Source organism: Solanum stenotomum, chromosome 2 (assembly GCF_019186545.1).
Source record: "Solanum stenotomum isolate F172 chromosome 2, ASM1918654v1, whole genome shotgun sequence".
NCBI classification, from domain to species: domain Eukaryota; kingdom Viridiplantae; phylum Streptophyta; class Magnoliopsida; order Solanales; family Solanaceae; genus Solanum; species Solanum stenotomum.
The window spans coordinates 4,083,844-4,100,950 of NC_064283.1; the positions used below are offsets into that span (position 1 = coordinate 4,083,844).

The 17,107-nt window shown below is 31.6% G+C and overlaps 2 protein-coding genes across 2 annotated transcripts; one reads left to right on the plus strand and one right to left on the minus strand.

Moving 5' to 3' along the window:
• Positions 1 to 3,709: 3,709 nt before the first annotated feature.
• Positions 3,710 to 6,352, plus strand: LOC125857142 (uncharacterized). Its single transcript, XM_049536823.1, has 2 exons — positions 3,710 to 4,679; positions 5,757 to 6,352. The coding sequence occupies exons 1-2, from the start codon at positions 3,830 to 3,832 to the stop codon at positions 6,260 to 6,262; spliced, it is 1,356 nt and encodes a 451-aa protein (XP_049392780.1). The 5' UTR covers positions 3,710 to 3,829; the 3' UTR covers positions 6,263 to 6,352.
• A 1,859-nt stretch (positions 6,353 to 8,211) lies between these two features.
• LOC125857163 (SUMO-conjugating enzyme SCE1-like) lies at positions 8,212 to 12,434 on the minus strand. The gene is made up of 5 exons (XM_049536845.1): positions 12,279 to 12,434; positions 12,105 to 12,188; positions 9,232 to 9,384; positions 9,013 to 9,126; positions 8,212 to 8,417 (listed from the first exon to the last, which is right to left on the minus strand). Exons 1-5 carry the CDS (start codon positions 12,345 to 12,347, stop codon positions 8,355 to 8,357), a joined length of 483 nt encoding a protein of 160 aa, XP_049392802.1. The 5' UTR covers positions 12,348 to 12,434; the 3' UTR covers positions 8,212 to 8,354.
• Between the last annotated feature and the right edge of the window lie 4,673 nt (positions 12,435 to 17,107).

Here is a 17,107-nt window from a genome sequence, read left to right on the forward strand (position 1 = left end):
CAAGGAGACTTGAACCCGAGACCTTTTGATTAAGAATAAAGGAATACTTACCTCTCTATCACAACTCCGGTTGGTACAGTATTCATTACATGATCTAGAGTGAATGGACAAATAAAAAAAGGTATTATTAATGGAGAATATTAATTTAACAAAATTGCTGGCCCTCTCTTCGTTGTCTATCTTTTACTTTTTCAAAGTTTTGAGTCTTTTGTACAGAAAAATTATGTGTAAGAAGAAGAAAAGTCTGAAGATTTGACCAGCTTTTGCCATGAAATTATCCTTTTTTTTGGGTCTTTTAAGGATCATGCTAATGAATCCAAAGAAATAACAAGAAAAGTGAAGCCAAAGAAAAAAAAATGTAAAAGCAAAATAAAAGTGGATGATGCAAAATCATTACTTCAATTGCATCCCTACGCTTAATTAAGAATTGTGATAATTGATTATAAGTGATAACTTTCGACTTAAAAAAATAACCATTCCCTTCCTTTCAAAATAATTGTCATGTTTAGTTTTTCGAGAGTTGGTCAGTCAAATTTAATTTGTTCGATGGTCATAAGCTTATTAATCTGATCCAAATCGGTACGTGATAATTCCATGTCGCCTCTCTTTCTCAGAATTTTTTTTTGCATAAATTCTATCTTTTTTAATCTCATGCATTTCGTTGGTCAATCCATTAAATTAATTTTCAAATATTAATATAAAATTTTAGAATCAAAATTTAGTTATTCAGACAAATACATTGTATAAGTTATATTAAAAAGTTATTTTAAAATATTGATCAAAGATTTTATATATAATTTGACTCTCGAGAAGCAGACACATTATTAGTATTTTGTGACGGAGAGAGCATCATTTACCTTGTACTATGAAAACAAGTTCTTACTTTTGTATATTTCTAGCTTTTTCTTATTCGTTTCTTTCCTTAGATTTTCTGTTCTTGTAATTGTTCCCCACTTTTGATCTTTACTTCTCTACAAAGTTAAACGTCAAAATAAGAAGGTTCGATTGGATAAAAACACTCAAAATAACCTTAGAACATAAAATGTCGTATGCAGAATTAATATAAATAATTTATTATCACAACTCTACTTGTAAGTGAATTTAAATTTAAGACTTTACTTCATGTCTCAAATTAAAATTGTTTCCTATTATTATTTTAAGGCAATATAATATTGGATCTATGCAAAATACATGAAAACAAAAGTTGGAGCACATGTAAATTTATTTTTTTTTGTAATTATTTGATTATTTGAATCCGCGAGATTGATGGGTTGAGATTATATATCTGGAATTAAATCTTTTATATACATAAAAAAGAAGTTAATTTTGCGTATAATCACTTAGGTTATATATTGTAATCTCTATTCTCATGTATAATCTCTTTACTTTATATACTCTAATGATAAAAGTCAAAATTCTTATTTTTGTCTAATTAAAGTTACACTATATATTACGCTAAAGTCTAAAAAAATTCACTTTTTTAGGCCCACTATTTGATTATCTTTTCTTAATTAATTCTTGACAATTAACAGTCCCTTCATATTAATTTGGTGTTGATTTTAGGCAAATTCGACACAAGTCAAACCATGTATCATTGACCTCCATTTCAAGAATTTTATTTCTCTCTAGAAGGTTTTTTATTATTATTATTTTTTACAAATAAAACAAAAGAATATGCCTTTCTATGTCCTTTGAAAATTTAAATTAAAAATAAACGAGACACGCGTCCCCTAATACCCAATAATGGTGTGGGAGGATATTTTTTTTAAGTTGTTTCAAGAGAGATTATTACTCTTTAAAATTTAGAAATAATTTAAATTTTATTTTATTTTATTTTTAATAAAATAATTTATCCTAATATTAAAAGCTTATTTTTATCATAAACTTTAAAAGTCTATATTATTTGTCCAAGTCTATTGGTGGCAAAACAAATATTGAGATAATTTCTTGTTATATGACCAAGCTTTGATAGACAAAAATATTTAGAGTTCTTAGCAAAAATTGTTTTACTAAAATAGGTTTATTTAGGTCCTTTAGAAATGATTCTAGACATCTTTGATTTAGTCACTTAAATGTGTTAAAGTAGAGTATTGTTTATTTGAACGTAAAAAATATTAAAAGTATTGAAAAAAGTACTAAGAACATCAAAATCTGTTGGAACGATTGAAAAACGACTAACTTGATCGGTTTGATCCCAAAAATCGTTTTTTTTTAATATTAAAATCGACAAGGTCAATCAATTGTTTTTACCCAAAAAATCAAGAAAATAGAAAATCGACTAAACTTGATGGTTCAAGTATCATACAAAAATATTTTAGTATAACCGATTAGGCTTCTATTTTTTATCTTACATATGCATTTAAACTTTTTAAAAAATTGTTTCAAAAAATTGATCTGAGCTTTTTGTTTAATCAAAACTCTGATTGAATCTTTTAAATAACCAAACCGAACTATGATGAATTTTTTTAATTTTATGGCACAAAAATATCGATGCGAGTTGGTCAACTTTTTAGTCGGTTCAAAAGTCAATTATCTTTTTCCCATTGATATCGTGTATTTAGTATTCTTTGGTAGTCACATATTCTGTTAGTCGGATAAAAAATTCTTTATTTTAACAAGTTTAAAGAATTAAAGATGTCAGGGTTCATAGTTAAAGAATTAAAACAGAAGTACTTTCATAAATATGAAATAATTTGACTAAAATCCTGAATTACTCAATATATATGGATGAAAGATAATAGATACTTTAACGATTAAATTAGTCGAAATGTGAGTAATTGATTTGTAATAAGTACAAAACAAACCGATTTATTTTTAATCTCATACTCAATCAAACACTATCACATAAATTAATAAAAAAAATATTTTTCATCAATTTTTACCTGTTCAATTTAGAAAATTAAAAAATAATTCATCACTTACTTTCTAATTAATCTTTTATTACCTATAGCATTTTTAAAAATATATATTTAATAATATAATAAAATTATCCTATTGTAATTACTCGTTAAGAATGCGTCAGGTTAATACTTCCTTTGCCCATATATATATGCCATCATTTTAGATTTTACACATCTTAAGAAACTAGGTAAATTTATCATTATATCCCTATTTAGTGATATTTTGAAGTCAAATTTTCAATAAATTAAATTGATCAAATAACATGAATTTAATCATTTAGTTTTCTTATGTTGATCAAATTCATACTTTTAAGACTAATAACTCTCAAGGATAAAATACGAAGAATAGTGTTATTTATGTATTGATTTTATGAAATAATAAGTAATAATCTTAAGGACTAGGGGCGGAACCACCCCTCTGTTAGGGGTTCATCCGCACTCTCTTCAGTGGAAGATATTACTATTTATATATGATTAAAATTATTTTTTATATATATAATAGATGTCGAATCCCCTTTGGTTAGTTCGTGTATCTAGTTTTTCAGATTTTTAATCCCCTTATCAAAAATCTTAGTTCCACCACTGTTAAGGATAATATATAAATAAAAATGAAAAAAATACTGAACAAGTAAAAATGAACGAATAGACCAATATAAATATGTATTTATGAGCGTGCCTGCATTTTTGTCAATATAGAAAAGGTGTAAATGTTATCTTTTCTTGGCATAGCACGCCTCTCCCATTCTTTCCATTTACTTCATTTTCCTTTACTCTTTCCATTTTTATTTATATATAAAAAAATAATGTCAACTTTCTCTCTTTTTGGTCTCTATTGCAGTCTTTGTTGAACCATTCTTTTTGTGTTGCCGCCACCGTTCCTCTGTTCCCAAAATAAATAATCTGTCCCACAAATAAAATAAAATTGGAAGATGGAAGAATGGTTAAAGATTTCATTTGTAGCAGTTTCAAGTGTGATTCTTGTTATAATTGTAATCACAATAATTAAACGAAGATGTTGTCCAGGAGGAGATCAATCAAAAAAACAAACTCAGATTTCGAAACTTCATCATGTAAGTGTTCACGATGTTACAAACAAATATTATGTTGTTAAACAAGGTTTCAATTGGTCTGATCATCCATCACTTGTAACTGACGCCGTTGAAAATGGATGGTCAAGATTTGCTTTCACATCTTTTGCTCCATCTTCATCCATTAGATCATCAGCTAGGTCCATTTTAGGATCATGTGTTGGTGAAGAAAATGATATGAGTTGGGAAATTTGTCAAGATTCATCTGATTTTATGCAGAAAATTCGATTCAATTCTGGTGGTATTCGAAAACTCAATAGAAGCAGTAAATTTACCTCTGTTGTCAAAACTTGTTTGCCTTTACCAGGACCTCATTTGGGAAATTCATCATTTCCACAAGAATCTTATTTTGAGATTACAATTTTGCCTTTGAATCAAGATAATAATGTTGAAGTTATGGGAAAGGTAAAAGAGGATAAATTAGATTTGGAGAAAATTAAGCTAATTAGAGAGGATTCTTCTAATTCAAAGGCTAATTCAGAGTCTTTGGTTCATGTTACAAGTAGTAGTAGTAGTAATCATAGGGGAAATGGACATCAAAAAATTCAAGAATCAAAGGAGAATTTGAGAAGTGATGAGTTCATTGTGTTGTCAATTGGGCTAACAAGTGCTGGTGCTCTTCCACTTAAACTTCCAGGCAGCTATCCAGGTTCCATTGGATTTAACTCAAATGGTTCTGTTTTTCTTGATGGTAAGTTATCTTTTTACTCACATATTCTCGTTGTTTCAATTTGTTTGTGTGATTTACACTCTATTCTCCTTAGACCACAGTGTTTCACTAGAATGTTTTCTTTTGTTATTGTTGTTGTTGGTGGTGGTGGTTTTAACTTCGGAGTTTAATAAAGTAAACAAGACTTCTGAATTTTGTTGTCTTAAAAGACATATAGAATGTACTAAAATATTTTTTAATCTTATGATGATAAACATGTCATAAGTTAAAATAAAGACTTATACAAAAAAAAAGAGGATGAGAAAATGTTCCCAAAAACTAACTTTTCATAGTGGCCATTTTATTTTATTTTTTGCATTTGATAACAAAGTTTATTTACTAGCTCATTGCTTATTCGAAAAGTCACATAAGTAATCAGTCATTAGTGTTTTTAATTGTACATGATCAACATTGTGGAATTGTAACACCACAAACAGAATTTGTCAACATACACTGATAACAAGTCAACAACCAAATAATCACTAGTATTATCTTCTTTTATTGTTGTTTGTTGAAGTAACTGAACTTTACCCGTTAAACAATTAAGTCAAAAAATGTAACCCACTATAATAGTAGTAATGTTACCTTGATGTCATAGGTTTTGTCGTTATAATAGGTTAAGTTTAGTGACCTTACTCTTATAATGGCCTAAACTTTTCAGGTAAATCAATTTTATTATTCAATAATGAGTCACTAGACACTATGTATCTACTGCAAGTACTTATGCATATATACCTATTATAAATGTAAGGTCTACCATCTCGATCTGTGTACGTGTCTATCCTTCCCGATGCCACTTGTGGGGTTATAATATGTTGTTGTTGTACTATAGCGTGACACGACATAGGCGTTAAGTGTTTAGTGACTTTATTGTTACAATTACGAAAGTTTAGTTACTTGTATAGTTAATGAAGTTTAGTAACTTTAGTGCACTTGTGGAATTACACTGAGTATGGTACTGTTATTGAGGTTTAGTAACTATACCCAACTTGTAGAATTACACTGAGTATGTTATTGTTATTGTAGTTTAGTAACCATACTTGAAATGGTTTTTTTCAGGAATGAAATTGGTGTTTGAATCACAAAGAGAAGAGTGGGGAAAACCAGAAAAAGTAATTGGTTGTGGTTACAATCCAAGCCAAAAGAAGGTGTTTTTCACAGTGGATTCATTGCTAGTACATGAAATTTTTTGCAAAACAGAAGAATTTGGGAATCCACTTTACCCAATTTTAGCATCAAATGGTGACATTTTAGTACTAGTAAATCTTGGACAAAGTGTATTCAAATATCCACCAGCAAATCTACATAGGACACCAAATCCTTGCTTCATTGGTCCAATAATGCAAAATGATTCACCAATTCTTGGATATGAAGACAGCAAGGAACTTTTCTCTATGGGTAGAATTGATGCACAATGGCTTAATAGAAGCAATACAAGAAGTAATAACAATACTGTTAATAGTTTGAAACAAGTATTAGATTATGATTTGGAGTCTGAAGGTGATTTATTTGAAATTGTTTTAGATAATTGTAATAGTTATTCAAGATCTCCTAACCCTTTGTAACATATTATAAAAAAATCAAATGTAACATTATAATTTTGTACATGGTTTTTTTTTTTTTGGTTGTATGAGATATTGTAGACCATCAAAGGGCACTAAATTAGAAGATATTGGTTTTATTTTATTTGTTAATTTGTTTGTTGTTGTAACAGTAAAGTCACTAAATTAAAGAAGATATTGTATATAACTGTATTGTAATTTTGATTAATGATGCTATTTTTTTAACAGAATTTGTATTTAGGATACTATTTCAATGGAAGAAGACATGTCATAATCTCAGAGGATGCCACCTAATCCCTTGTCATTATCAGGTTGTTGTGTTATCTTTGTATAAGATCTGTATATATCTTAGTCTTTTCAGATTGTATTTGTGAAATTACGTTGAATTTATTGTTGTTAACTTCTTGTCAGGTAGAAAGACAACACTAAAGTCTAGCAAAGAACAAAAAGAAGAAAGCTAAAAAAATTTGAAGAATCAGATCTTATTCTTCCTTTTAATTTTGGTGAATCACATTTGTTGAATTATAAAAGCCATCAGTTTTTCTTTTGATTGTTATTTTTTAAAACATTTATAATATTTTTAAGTACAGAAAATTATAATTTATAGTACTTTTTTATATTTTTCAAACATATAAACGAATACACTATGTGAAACTAGAGTATTGACTCTTTTATAGAAATGTTTACGTCAAATCAACAAATTAAAAAATATATGTTATTTTTATATATATATTTTTCCAACCACTTGACTATAATTTATTAACATTATATATCTTCGCTTCAAATTATCACTTAACCAAACGTGGGACGGTGGGAACAAGGCCGGAAATCTTCTTGTTAGGATGCTTTACACGGCGCAAATCCTAATTAATTGAGATTTTAATACGAATACTAAACACTGAATGAAGAAAAAATACTAGAAGCGAGAGGGAAACATCAATATCTTTTAGGTGTATATATTATCTCTATTATCATTATAATTTATGATAATTATTAATATAAAGTTTTGGATTTTTTAAGTTTAGAACAAAATAAAGGCATGCTCAATCAATAAAGGAAGAAGGTGAAGATACTGATGAGTTGTGAAATCCCTAAGGGGATATATGTTGTCGGTGTTTCATAACTTGTATAATTCAGATGCATGAATTTGCTCACATTATTTTCTTAATATAATGGTTGACACTCTAAAAAGACTTATATTTTTAATTACTTGCAAACCTCAATTAAGCTAATTTTTGTATGTCTTGCACGTTTTCAGTTTAACTTGAGAACGCAAAGACAACTTTATATCCTTTTATTTGAAGGGAAAATTGAAAGAAGCAATGATATAATAATATCTGTAACTATATTCTTTTCCTCTTTAAAGAAAAATACTATTTTGCTTGTTGAAATAGACACCAAATGTAGTTTACAACAATTAGTTTTAGAAAAGAAAAGTATGGTTACTGAGTCAACGTTGATGAGGTATAATTAATGGAATAAATATAAATGAAAGGGTTATCAACTTTAAAATATTCGAACAAACAATGTCGCAATAGAGATGATTGATGAATGAAAGGAGAGAAACCAGAATAAACAGAGGACTTTTAACACCCTCCTCTCTCCTACATCTCCCTTTGATATAGAGAAAATTGTGTTGAAAGCGCCTGAGCCCTGTTGTGTGTGATCTGAATTTAGTCGGAGCTCCAACACGGGCTCCTAACACCAGGTGGAAAACCAAACAAAAAAGCTCTTCCTAAGGGCCCTCAGTTAAGTAAAGAGAGAAGAGAGGGAGTTGCTCGGATGGTAAACACCCCTCACTTCCAACCCGAAGGTTGCGAGTTCGAGGCTCCAAGGGAGCAAAAGGGTGGGAGCTCCTAGGGAGGGATAAAAATAAATAAAAAAAAAGTTAAGTAAAGATACTGATTTTGTACAATTCTAAATGTAATCAGAAACAAGAGAAAGTACGCAAGTTGCATATTGAATCATAGACAAGATAAGCACCCAAAGTTAGGCACAGAGTCACTATTACAACAAGGACTATTGGTGTTTGCTAAGAATCAAGAGAAAGTTACTCATAGTCAAATTTAATTACATCGTCTTCACGCGGCTAAAACTAGAGTAGAGCTGGATACTGCTTAGCCTGCTGCTTCACTCGCTTCTTGTACTCATCTGTATCCTGCAAAAGTGATTTCCACATTATTCATAATGACAGGCGAGTCTCTTTGATCTGTTCAGTTAAATGTAAGAACACGCCAGGGAACTATGGGGCAGTTTGGTTACATGGATTAGAGGGTTATCCCAGCATAAAATTTGGGATTAATTGTCAAGTGTTTGGTTGTAGGTTTTAGCTAAACCAGGATATGAGTTGTAGCAAAAACTTGGGATTATCTATCCTATATAGAAGCTGGCTTTATAATTGGGATAACCTTGTTTTGAACTAAACAACCCCCCACTTGAGTTATTTCCATATAGCATATTATATTGATTGCAAGGAAGGTAAATATGAATCATTAGACTAGAAGTTAAATTCATTGTCACTTCGCTCCTACAACCAAGTAATCACTAGAACGAAAAATTGTATGGATATCAAGTACATTGTAGAATTATTTGTTACTATACATTAGGCATATATGATTGACATACGGCAATTGAAACCATGTAAGGGATTAGGATTAATAAAGAATAATCCAGGTATAATGTTGAATGTCAGAAAATAAAAAATCCAACTTGAGGAAACTCAAGCAAATAATCGTCAAACTCAAGTAGAGCACCTGCATATAAAGCTGATAGCCATCGGTTTGTGCTGGATCATCGGGATTTGGCTGGTCAAGCAAATCTTGTATACCCACCAAAATTTGCTTCACTGTAATGGCTGGCCTCCATCCCTAACAACAAGTAATAGCAAGAGTAAGAACCCATAGATTCAATTAAAAGCTGTAAATACCAATCAGCAAACATAAAATAACACAATGGCAGCAATAGATACTTACACTGTCCTCATTGAGGATGGACAAACAAACAGTTCCTGAAGGATAGACATTTGGATGAAAGAAACCTGCTGGAAACTTGCACTTCGGGGGTTTGCTTGGATAGTCTTCACTGAAATGCATCGTTATTGGATAGTGACCGCCCTCCCAGTCAGTCTGTACCAGTCATAAGATTGTATGTTATTCTTCACAATCATCAAATGAAGGAACAGGGTGAAGAAAGAGGCAAGAAAGGGATTTTGATTACGGTAAACACTTGCATAATATCTTCAAAGGAGAAAACCTAAACTATCTTAGCCTTAACCAATTCTAAATATCCAAAAAAGAAACTCAAGAAGCTAAAAGTGAGTAAATGATTCAGTATTCACTAATTCTAAGTTACTGAAAATAATTCTCCTTCCACAGGTACATTAACTACCCGTGAAAAGTAGACTATTTCAAAAGAAATGGGTCAGTAATGCAAAGTTGAGAGAAAGACAGTTTCCACATGAAATATAGGCCAGCTTGATCCATGATTAGTACTTTGAGGAAGTTACTAATGGCCTCCAAAAATCAGTTCAAGACAACATTTTTTTCTTGTGACCCAGCGGTTATGTGCAGCCTGTGCTCAAACTTCCTTTTTCTTTGAAGAGGACGACATGAACTCTGATTTAATCCAAATACAAATCACATCATTGAGATGCTTTGTTGACTCAACCTTGATACAGAGATGTCTCATCCAAAATTCATGCGAATAAGTGTAAGCCTTGCTACTCCAGGTAAAGCCATTATATACCGATTGGTGAAGTAGCGTTAAACATCCTTAGTGGTACGAAAAGAGGGGTCTTGATGACATCATTTGCATTCTTCTTTTTCCTCATTCAGTCATAATGAAACTATTAAAGTTCAAACCTTATAACACTTGAGAAATACATTTACACTTCTCCTAAACAATGAACTTTTTACACCTCATAATAAACGCAGAAAGCATGAAAATCACTTTTGTTGCAAGCAATAAATGTATGAAATTACCTTACCAGGCTCCTATCTACTGAATTATTATTACTACCTTTTGGGTTCAGAAAAGGGATATAATCAACTGATAGATGTACCAAAACAAGGGAACCCATAAATAGAAAAGAAAACAATCTGCGGCAAGAGAAACCATCAAGTAGAATGTATGCCTTCAGAACATACTCTACTGACTTATTTTGTTTAGAACAATCTCTCTCCTGCTCTCTCAATCACAAAATGCAAAATCTTTCCAAGGACTTGTGTGTCTATCACTTCTAAAGAACAGCAGAAAATTGATTCAGGTCCATAGCTAACATATTGGTTATAAGAAACATGGTCCAAAGCTAATACACCTCTAAGATTGACCATACAGATGAACACTTCGCAGCCTCCATGCTCTCACAATAGATTTCAGTCATTCAGGTGTTTCACCTGGAACTAATGTGAAAAAGAAGGCATATTTCATATCAGAACAGATCTGAGAGGCGCTTGTTTGTTTTCTTCCTTTAGGCGTGCGTGAGAATGGCTTTTTGTGTCTGTTAGAAACATCCCATATAATTCAAAGACCGACCTACATTTTGTTGTACTCCAAGAAGCTGTGCCCTGGATATTTATTATACCCATCCTTCTTCTTTTATCATCATCTCACAACTTTTTTTTTTTATATGACAGTGGTGTCTGCGCCAACTTTTGCGCATCTTGACTAATTCCACGGGATACATGTCATCTCATATCTCTTTCAGGCAAACTTGAATAAACCATATTAACTTTCAAAGACCATGAACCCTAATTTTGTTGTTCACTCAAATGTCCTTAAAAAGCTCTCCCAAGGTTCATGATTGTTGCTATTGTGTCACAAAATAACAAAACCTAACATGCCATTTTTAGTTTCTTCCTTCTTTCCAGGTTTAGGAAATAAAGATTTGGACGGACGGTCGACCAGATTGGACACTTACAAAGACAGTGATTAGGAGATCAGTGGTTGTAATGGTCTAGCTGGAGCAGTAAGTATATTCAAGGCCAAAATTCAAATTCATTTCAAAAGGAGAACAGGTTCCGTGAATGAAAGAAAAATAATCTTCCTTTTCTTTGTTTTTCCCCTTTTACCTCTAGACAGTAAACTAGATTGGGCACTTGAAAAGAAGGTGATTAGTACATGGTATCAGTTGGCCCGGCTGGAGCTGTTAGTATATTCAAGGCCAAATTCAAAATCATTTCAAAAGGAGCACAGGTTCCACAATGAAAGAAACAAAACAATCTTCCCCTATTACAAAGATCCAATTATCTTGAAGTAGGCAACCACCCATCTCTTTGCTTCAGAAACAATGAGTACCCACGAAACACGACTACTGCCATCTTCCACCAGTCAAACTAAACTAGTATAAAGAAACAAACGGACTCACCAACCAAACAGAACCTGGAGTTCTCAAGTCTACTTTCTTTTATCAAATTCTTTCCTCTCCCAACTAATTTTAGCCTAAAATACAACAACAGCAATAATATACCCAATGAAATCCCATTAAGTCTGGTCTGGAGATGGTAGAGTGTACGCAAACCATCACTTGCTCGTGGAGGTATAGAGGTCAGCTAATTTTTGCCTAAAATATTAAGCTTAAATAGACCATGTACAACCACGGTTTCAAATCCGTGGTAACAAATTCTCAGCAGATTAGATTAAATACAACCCCTCAGCACTTGAGAAAAATGCTAAGTACTAACTACTCCGCCCAAAAATCCTATAAACCAACCACCACATAAACCTGAACAACAGAGTAACTACAAGCACGAAGTTACTGATCATCTACCAGGACAGATACTAGCACAAAATATTGCAAACAATGTAGGAAGATGCAAAAGAAAGTGACTACTCAACCGAAACTTACCGAAGGTTTACCCGGGATAGAACATTGCCAGACCATCAAATTGACAGTACCATCAGGACCAGTCTCCGGCTTTGCCACAAAACCCTAACCAAAAAAATCAACAATTAAAACCCATTAACATACACCAAAACTACCTTTAAAAAAAGGTAAAAATGAGGAGAAGAAAGATCTTACATGAGGATGATTCTTACGCCATGCTTTCCTCTCCTCAGCGAGACGACCACGCGCAATTCCGCTAGACATTTTCCCCTAGACTTGCAAAGAAAAACTGGGAATCACTCCTCAGCAAGACGACCAAAGGTTTCTTTCTATACACACACTCCTATAAAATGAAGTTAAATTTTTTTTGTATTTTAAAAAAAATTGTGTCTTATTTGAAACCATCGGACTTCAACACATGTTCATACTTTTGAATATTGTTAAATCTTAATATAAACGATAATTAGCAAAACTAAATTGATTTGATTTAATATATAATTATTTTTAGAGGTGTCAAATGAGCAAGCTAAATTGAATTAGAATGAATCAAAATAAGATAAGTTAATAAATAAGTATTTGACAAATATAACAGTTTTGCAATAAGAAGTATGGAGCTAAAATAACTGAGTGAAGTTTCTAAAAGAACAACAAAAAATAAGAATAAAACCAAGAGGGCAACATTTAGATGGAAGTGTGACACCGTAAAAATTAATGAAGAAAGGCGCAGTGCTCCATGCGCCTTACAGCAAGAAGACCGGCTACTTCTAAGTTGCAAGTCAACTTGCGCCTCGTAAGCCGCAGGTCAACCAGCGCCAGAATGGGATCCTTACATATAAAATAGCCAATGTATATTTGCATTAAAATTTCATGAGGCTAAATTTATTTTAATGTTACCTTTTTAGTTTCTTCCATAACTCATTGTAAAACTTTTTCAATTTTTCAAATTTTTATAACATGATGACGTGTAATAATATATATATATGTGTGTGTGTGTGTGTCAACACTATTATACAGTCTCAATATACTTCCTACACGAAATACACATGACAAACTTACATTATGAATTGAACCAAATTGGCAATTCTTAGAGAAATTATAATATAATATTATTTAATACTGAAGATTCCATTATTTCATAAGTTACTGCAAAGTAATGGGAGACAATGGAAAGGTAGAGAGCTTTCTACACAAATTAAATCATAAAGGCTACTTCTATCGGCTAGGGTTGTGGTGGAGTGGTAAGTACTCCTTCATCTTTAATCAGATGTCTCAAGTTTGAGTCCCCTGGATACGGAGTGTCTCGAGTTTGAGTCTCTTGGGTACAGAGTCGCCTTTGTCAAAGAGCGCTTTACCCTAGTATGGAACTTTTCAGTGCGAATTCAAATTTAGTCGAACTTCAATGTGGATAAGGACACCAAATGAGGGGGGGGGGGGGGGGGGGNACTTCTGGTCAGTCAGACATCCTAATGGAAGTCTACTTAATTTTCTCAATAAATTAGTTGGGTTAAAATTGGCCCAAGAGGTACATGATCCACATTCTAGTTTAGAAGTATTCCTGAAAACTCCTTTAGAAAAAAGGCCATTTTCCATAATATGGGCTTTAAATGTCTTGAGCCTTTCACTAGTTGCTTTCTTTCTTGATTGTCGTTTTCCTTTTCATTATTCTGTTATGTTATACTCGAGTCGAGGGTCCTCCAGAAATAGTCTCCTTACCTCCATGAGGTTGGAGTATGATCTACGTACACTCTATCCTTCCAGACCCACCTATGGAATTTCACTATGTATGTTGTTGTTGTAGATATCTTGGGCCTTATGGGCTTTCAACTATGTTTTCCAAGACGGGGACTATTGTTCAAGTTACGACAGTTCACTAAGCAAGCTCTTATGGTGACATTTGCATATATACATCTTTTTTATCGTTTAAACATTAGGTACCTAACACTATTAATCATAAAGAACCTAATATTAGTTGAAAATCATAGCAATTTTGATACAAGACAATGAATTATGGTAGACATAAAATAAAAAGAACCACAATCAGATTGCATTAGTGCTTTAATGTAGAGCCCAATTAGGGGCCAAAAATATCAATATCATAATTACTTTTTCCCAGGAATCATATCCTTTCTATGAAGCCATAATAATCTCTTATATCTTTAATAATGTACTTAATTAAAATGAGTGCCCAATGCACTGATTAACAAAGAAAAACTATCCTATTGGACCTAAAGGAAATCTATTTAAGCTACTCTTAATTATGCTACTAATGACTCAATTCTTTTAAATAATAATTAATAAACACAAAAGGGGTAAAGACTAATTGAGAGTTTTCTCATGGGATTTGATCTAATGAGAGGGGACATTATGTGTGTAAAAAAGAAGGATAAGAATAATGCTTGTATTGAAAAGGAGGTGGGAGCATGTGATCTAAAGTTCCCACATGGGTTGAAAAGATCAAAAGTGAAAGAAAAAAAAATGGTGGGGGGTGGAGGGTGGAGGGTGGAGGTGGATGGTTAAAGAATCAATGCGGAAATCGGAAATCGGAAATCAGAAATCTCGTCAAGAGTGTTCATGATTTAATATGTATGTATAGAGAGTAGTTTCTTATCTATATATATATATATAGTATAATTTTCTTTTCTCTATACTAAGTATATTTTTTAACAAAGAGTGTTTAACTGATCACTCTTCATTCTACGTAGCTCAGCCAATAGGAATAAAGTAACTAAAGGTTCATAAAACATTGCACAAAATAGTGAGTATTGTGACATATTTTAAGTATGGGATTTAGTGAGAAAAAAAGGCAATTTCATTGGCTGTAAAATAAAAAGAAAAAGTGGAATATAAATTTTGGGATGAATATATTTATGTGGTTCATGTCCTCTTGTGCTAATGAGAATGTTGTGTTGGGTTTGCAGTAATAATTGTCATAAAGCTGTAAACATGTCAATGACAACTAGAAAGGTGAAAAAGATAGATGGTTAAAAAGTAGCAGAAGCATACTTCGCACTACAATAGAGATTCTTATATATAGATGGATTGGAATATTAGATAATTGTTATTTTTTATATATCAATATTGTCCGAGTTAGTTTGTTTTTTTGTATTTAGAGATGACAAAATTTGCTCATAAATCACGATTAGCCAATTTTAAACATTTTGGTCTATTATGATTTATCCAATATAATATATTTAAAAGTTGAATTGATATGTATTTCATATTAACCTACGAGAAAATTTTATGTAATATGTTGTATAAAGTCATAATAAAGGAAAAAAATTGATAATTAAACAAAATATAAGAAAAGAAAAGAAAGAAAGAAACTTGGTAAGAGTTTGAAGAGAAAAGAAAAGAAAGAAAGAAAGTAACTTGGTAAGAGTTTGAACGATTTGAGCTATGATCAACTCATTTTGACCCAACAATCATTTCAGTCCATCTAATTGTTTTTGTTGATCATTAATTCGTTTATTTATTAATTCAATCATTTTGATTCGTCTAATTCAATTTTTTGCTTTGAGCATATGAAAAATTATCACTTATTAGCTTCTTCTATATTTTGCTTCTACTCATAATATAACATTAGATCAACTTTTCTCGAACTCTAAAAAGTCTGTCTGCATATCTTATCTGAAAGAAAATAAAGTTGATCATATGCATCTCAAACCTTTGTATAATTAATTAATAGAAATTTGTTTAAAATTGGATAAAAATATGTATAATGTATAACTTAATCAAGTGTTTATAATTTGAACATCATGTTTAGACTAGCTCCTTGAATATTACTTTATAATTTAAGACTTTGTGATTGGTCAATATATTAGAGTTAGGATGATGGAACAACTCAACCACCAATGACCAATTATTTGGGACAAATGAGAAAACTAATTAAACTACATATGACCGACCTAAAGAAAAAAAAATTTAAGTAGTGTTTGATGTACTATTTTTTTTTTTAGTTTTGACAATTTAATTCAATTGAATAAGACTTTTTGGAAAATAATAGTGTATAGATATTCAACTTATAATAATATTAATTATTTTATTTGCCTAGTAGGTGAGTTGAAAACAGCAGGATTTATTGCTTGTAGATGGTTACAATAATAATTTTTCTAACTTCCAATTGAAAAACTTAGGTTCTACGCCTTTAATTTGGCAAAGAAGAAACCAACAAACTTCAACGGCATTATATTACTACCCACTAAACTGTATAAACTTTATTTTGGTTCATGAATTTAAGAAAGATTTAAATTATAGTACTCCATATATTTTGCTAATGTAAAAAAAATTAACATAAATATATCACTCGATCGTTATAACAATCAATATATCTACTTTCTAGGTTATTATTCACTTTTAATGAATAGATAATTATCTATAATTATCTTTCGATGACTTGATTATAAGGGCGAAGTTAAATGTGTTGGATGGGGTTCAAATAAATACTCATCGTCAAAAACTCTTTTGTATATATGTAAATAGTTGAATCTCCTTGATTGTAATGACCCTAAAGGTCATTTTTGGAAATTTTCATAAAATGACCGTTTTACCCCTCCCGATAGTTGCCCCGAGTCCTAATTGTTGTGTTTTCGAAGTTGGTTTGAAGGAAAATTGATGAAAAGTGAGTTTTTTGAAAGTTGAGTTTTTAAGAGTTAAAGTTTGGTTAAAAGTGCTATTTCGAGTCATTTGGAGTTTCGAGACTCGAATCGAATTCCCGTCGATTCCAGCAGTTTTAGAATGTCGAAACGGGTCTATGAGAATTTACGGAGTCGAATTTGGAGTTAAACCAAAGATTTGAGGTCCTAAGTTGCTAAAATTGTGAAATTTTGATCAAGAGTTGACTTTGGTCAACAAACGAGGTTCCGGTGCTCGAAATGGAATTCCGAGGGCACCGTTGGATTCAGGGGGTGATTCTAAGTCTAGAATGAGTCTTGGTTGAATTTTTAGAGGCCCCGAGTGCGTTTCGAGTTTTTGAGCCTAAAGTTAGTTTCTTGACGCCTTATCGGATACCGGGTCAAGGAGACCTC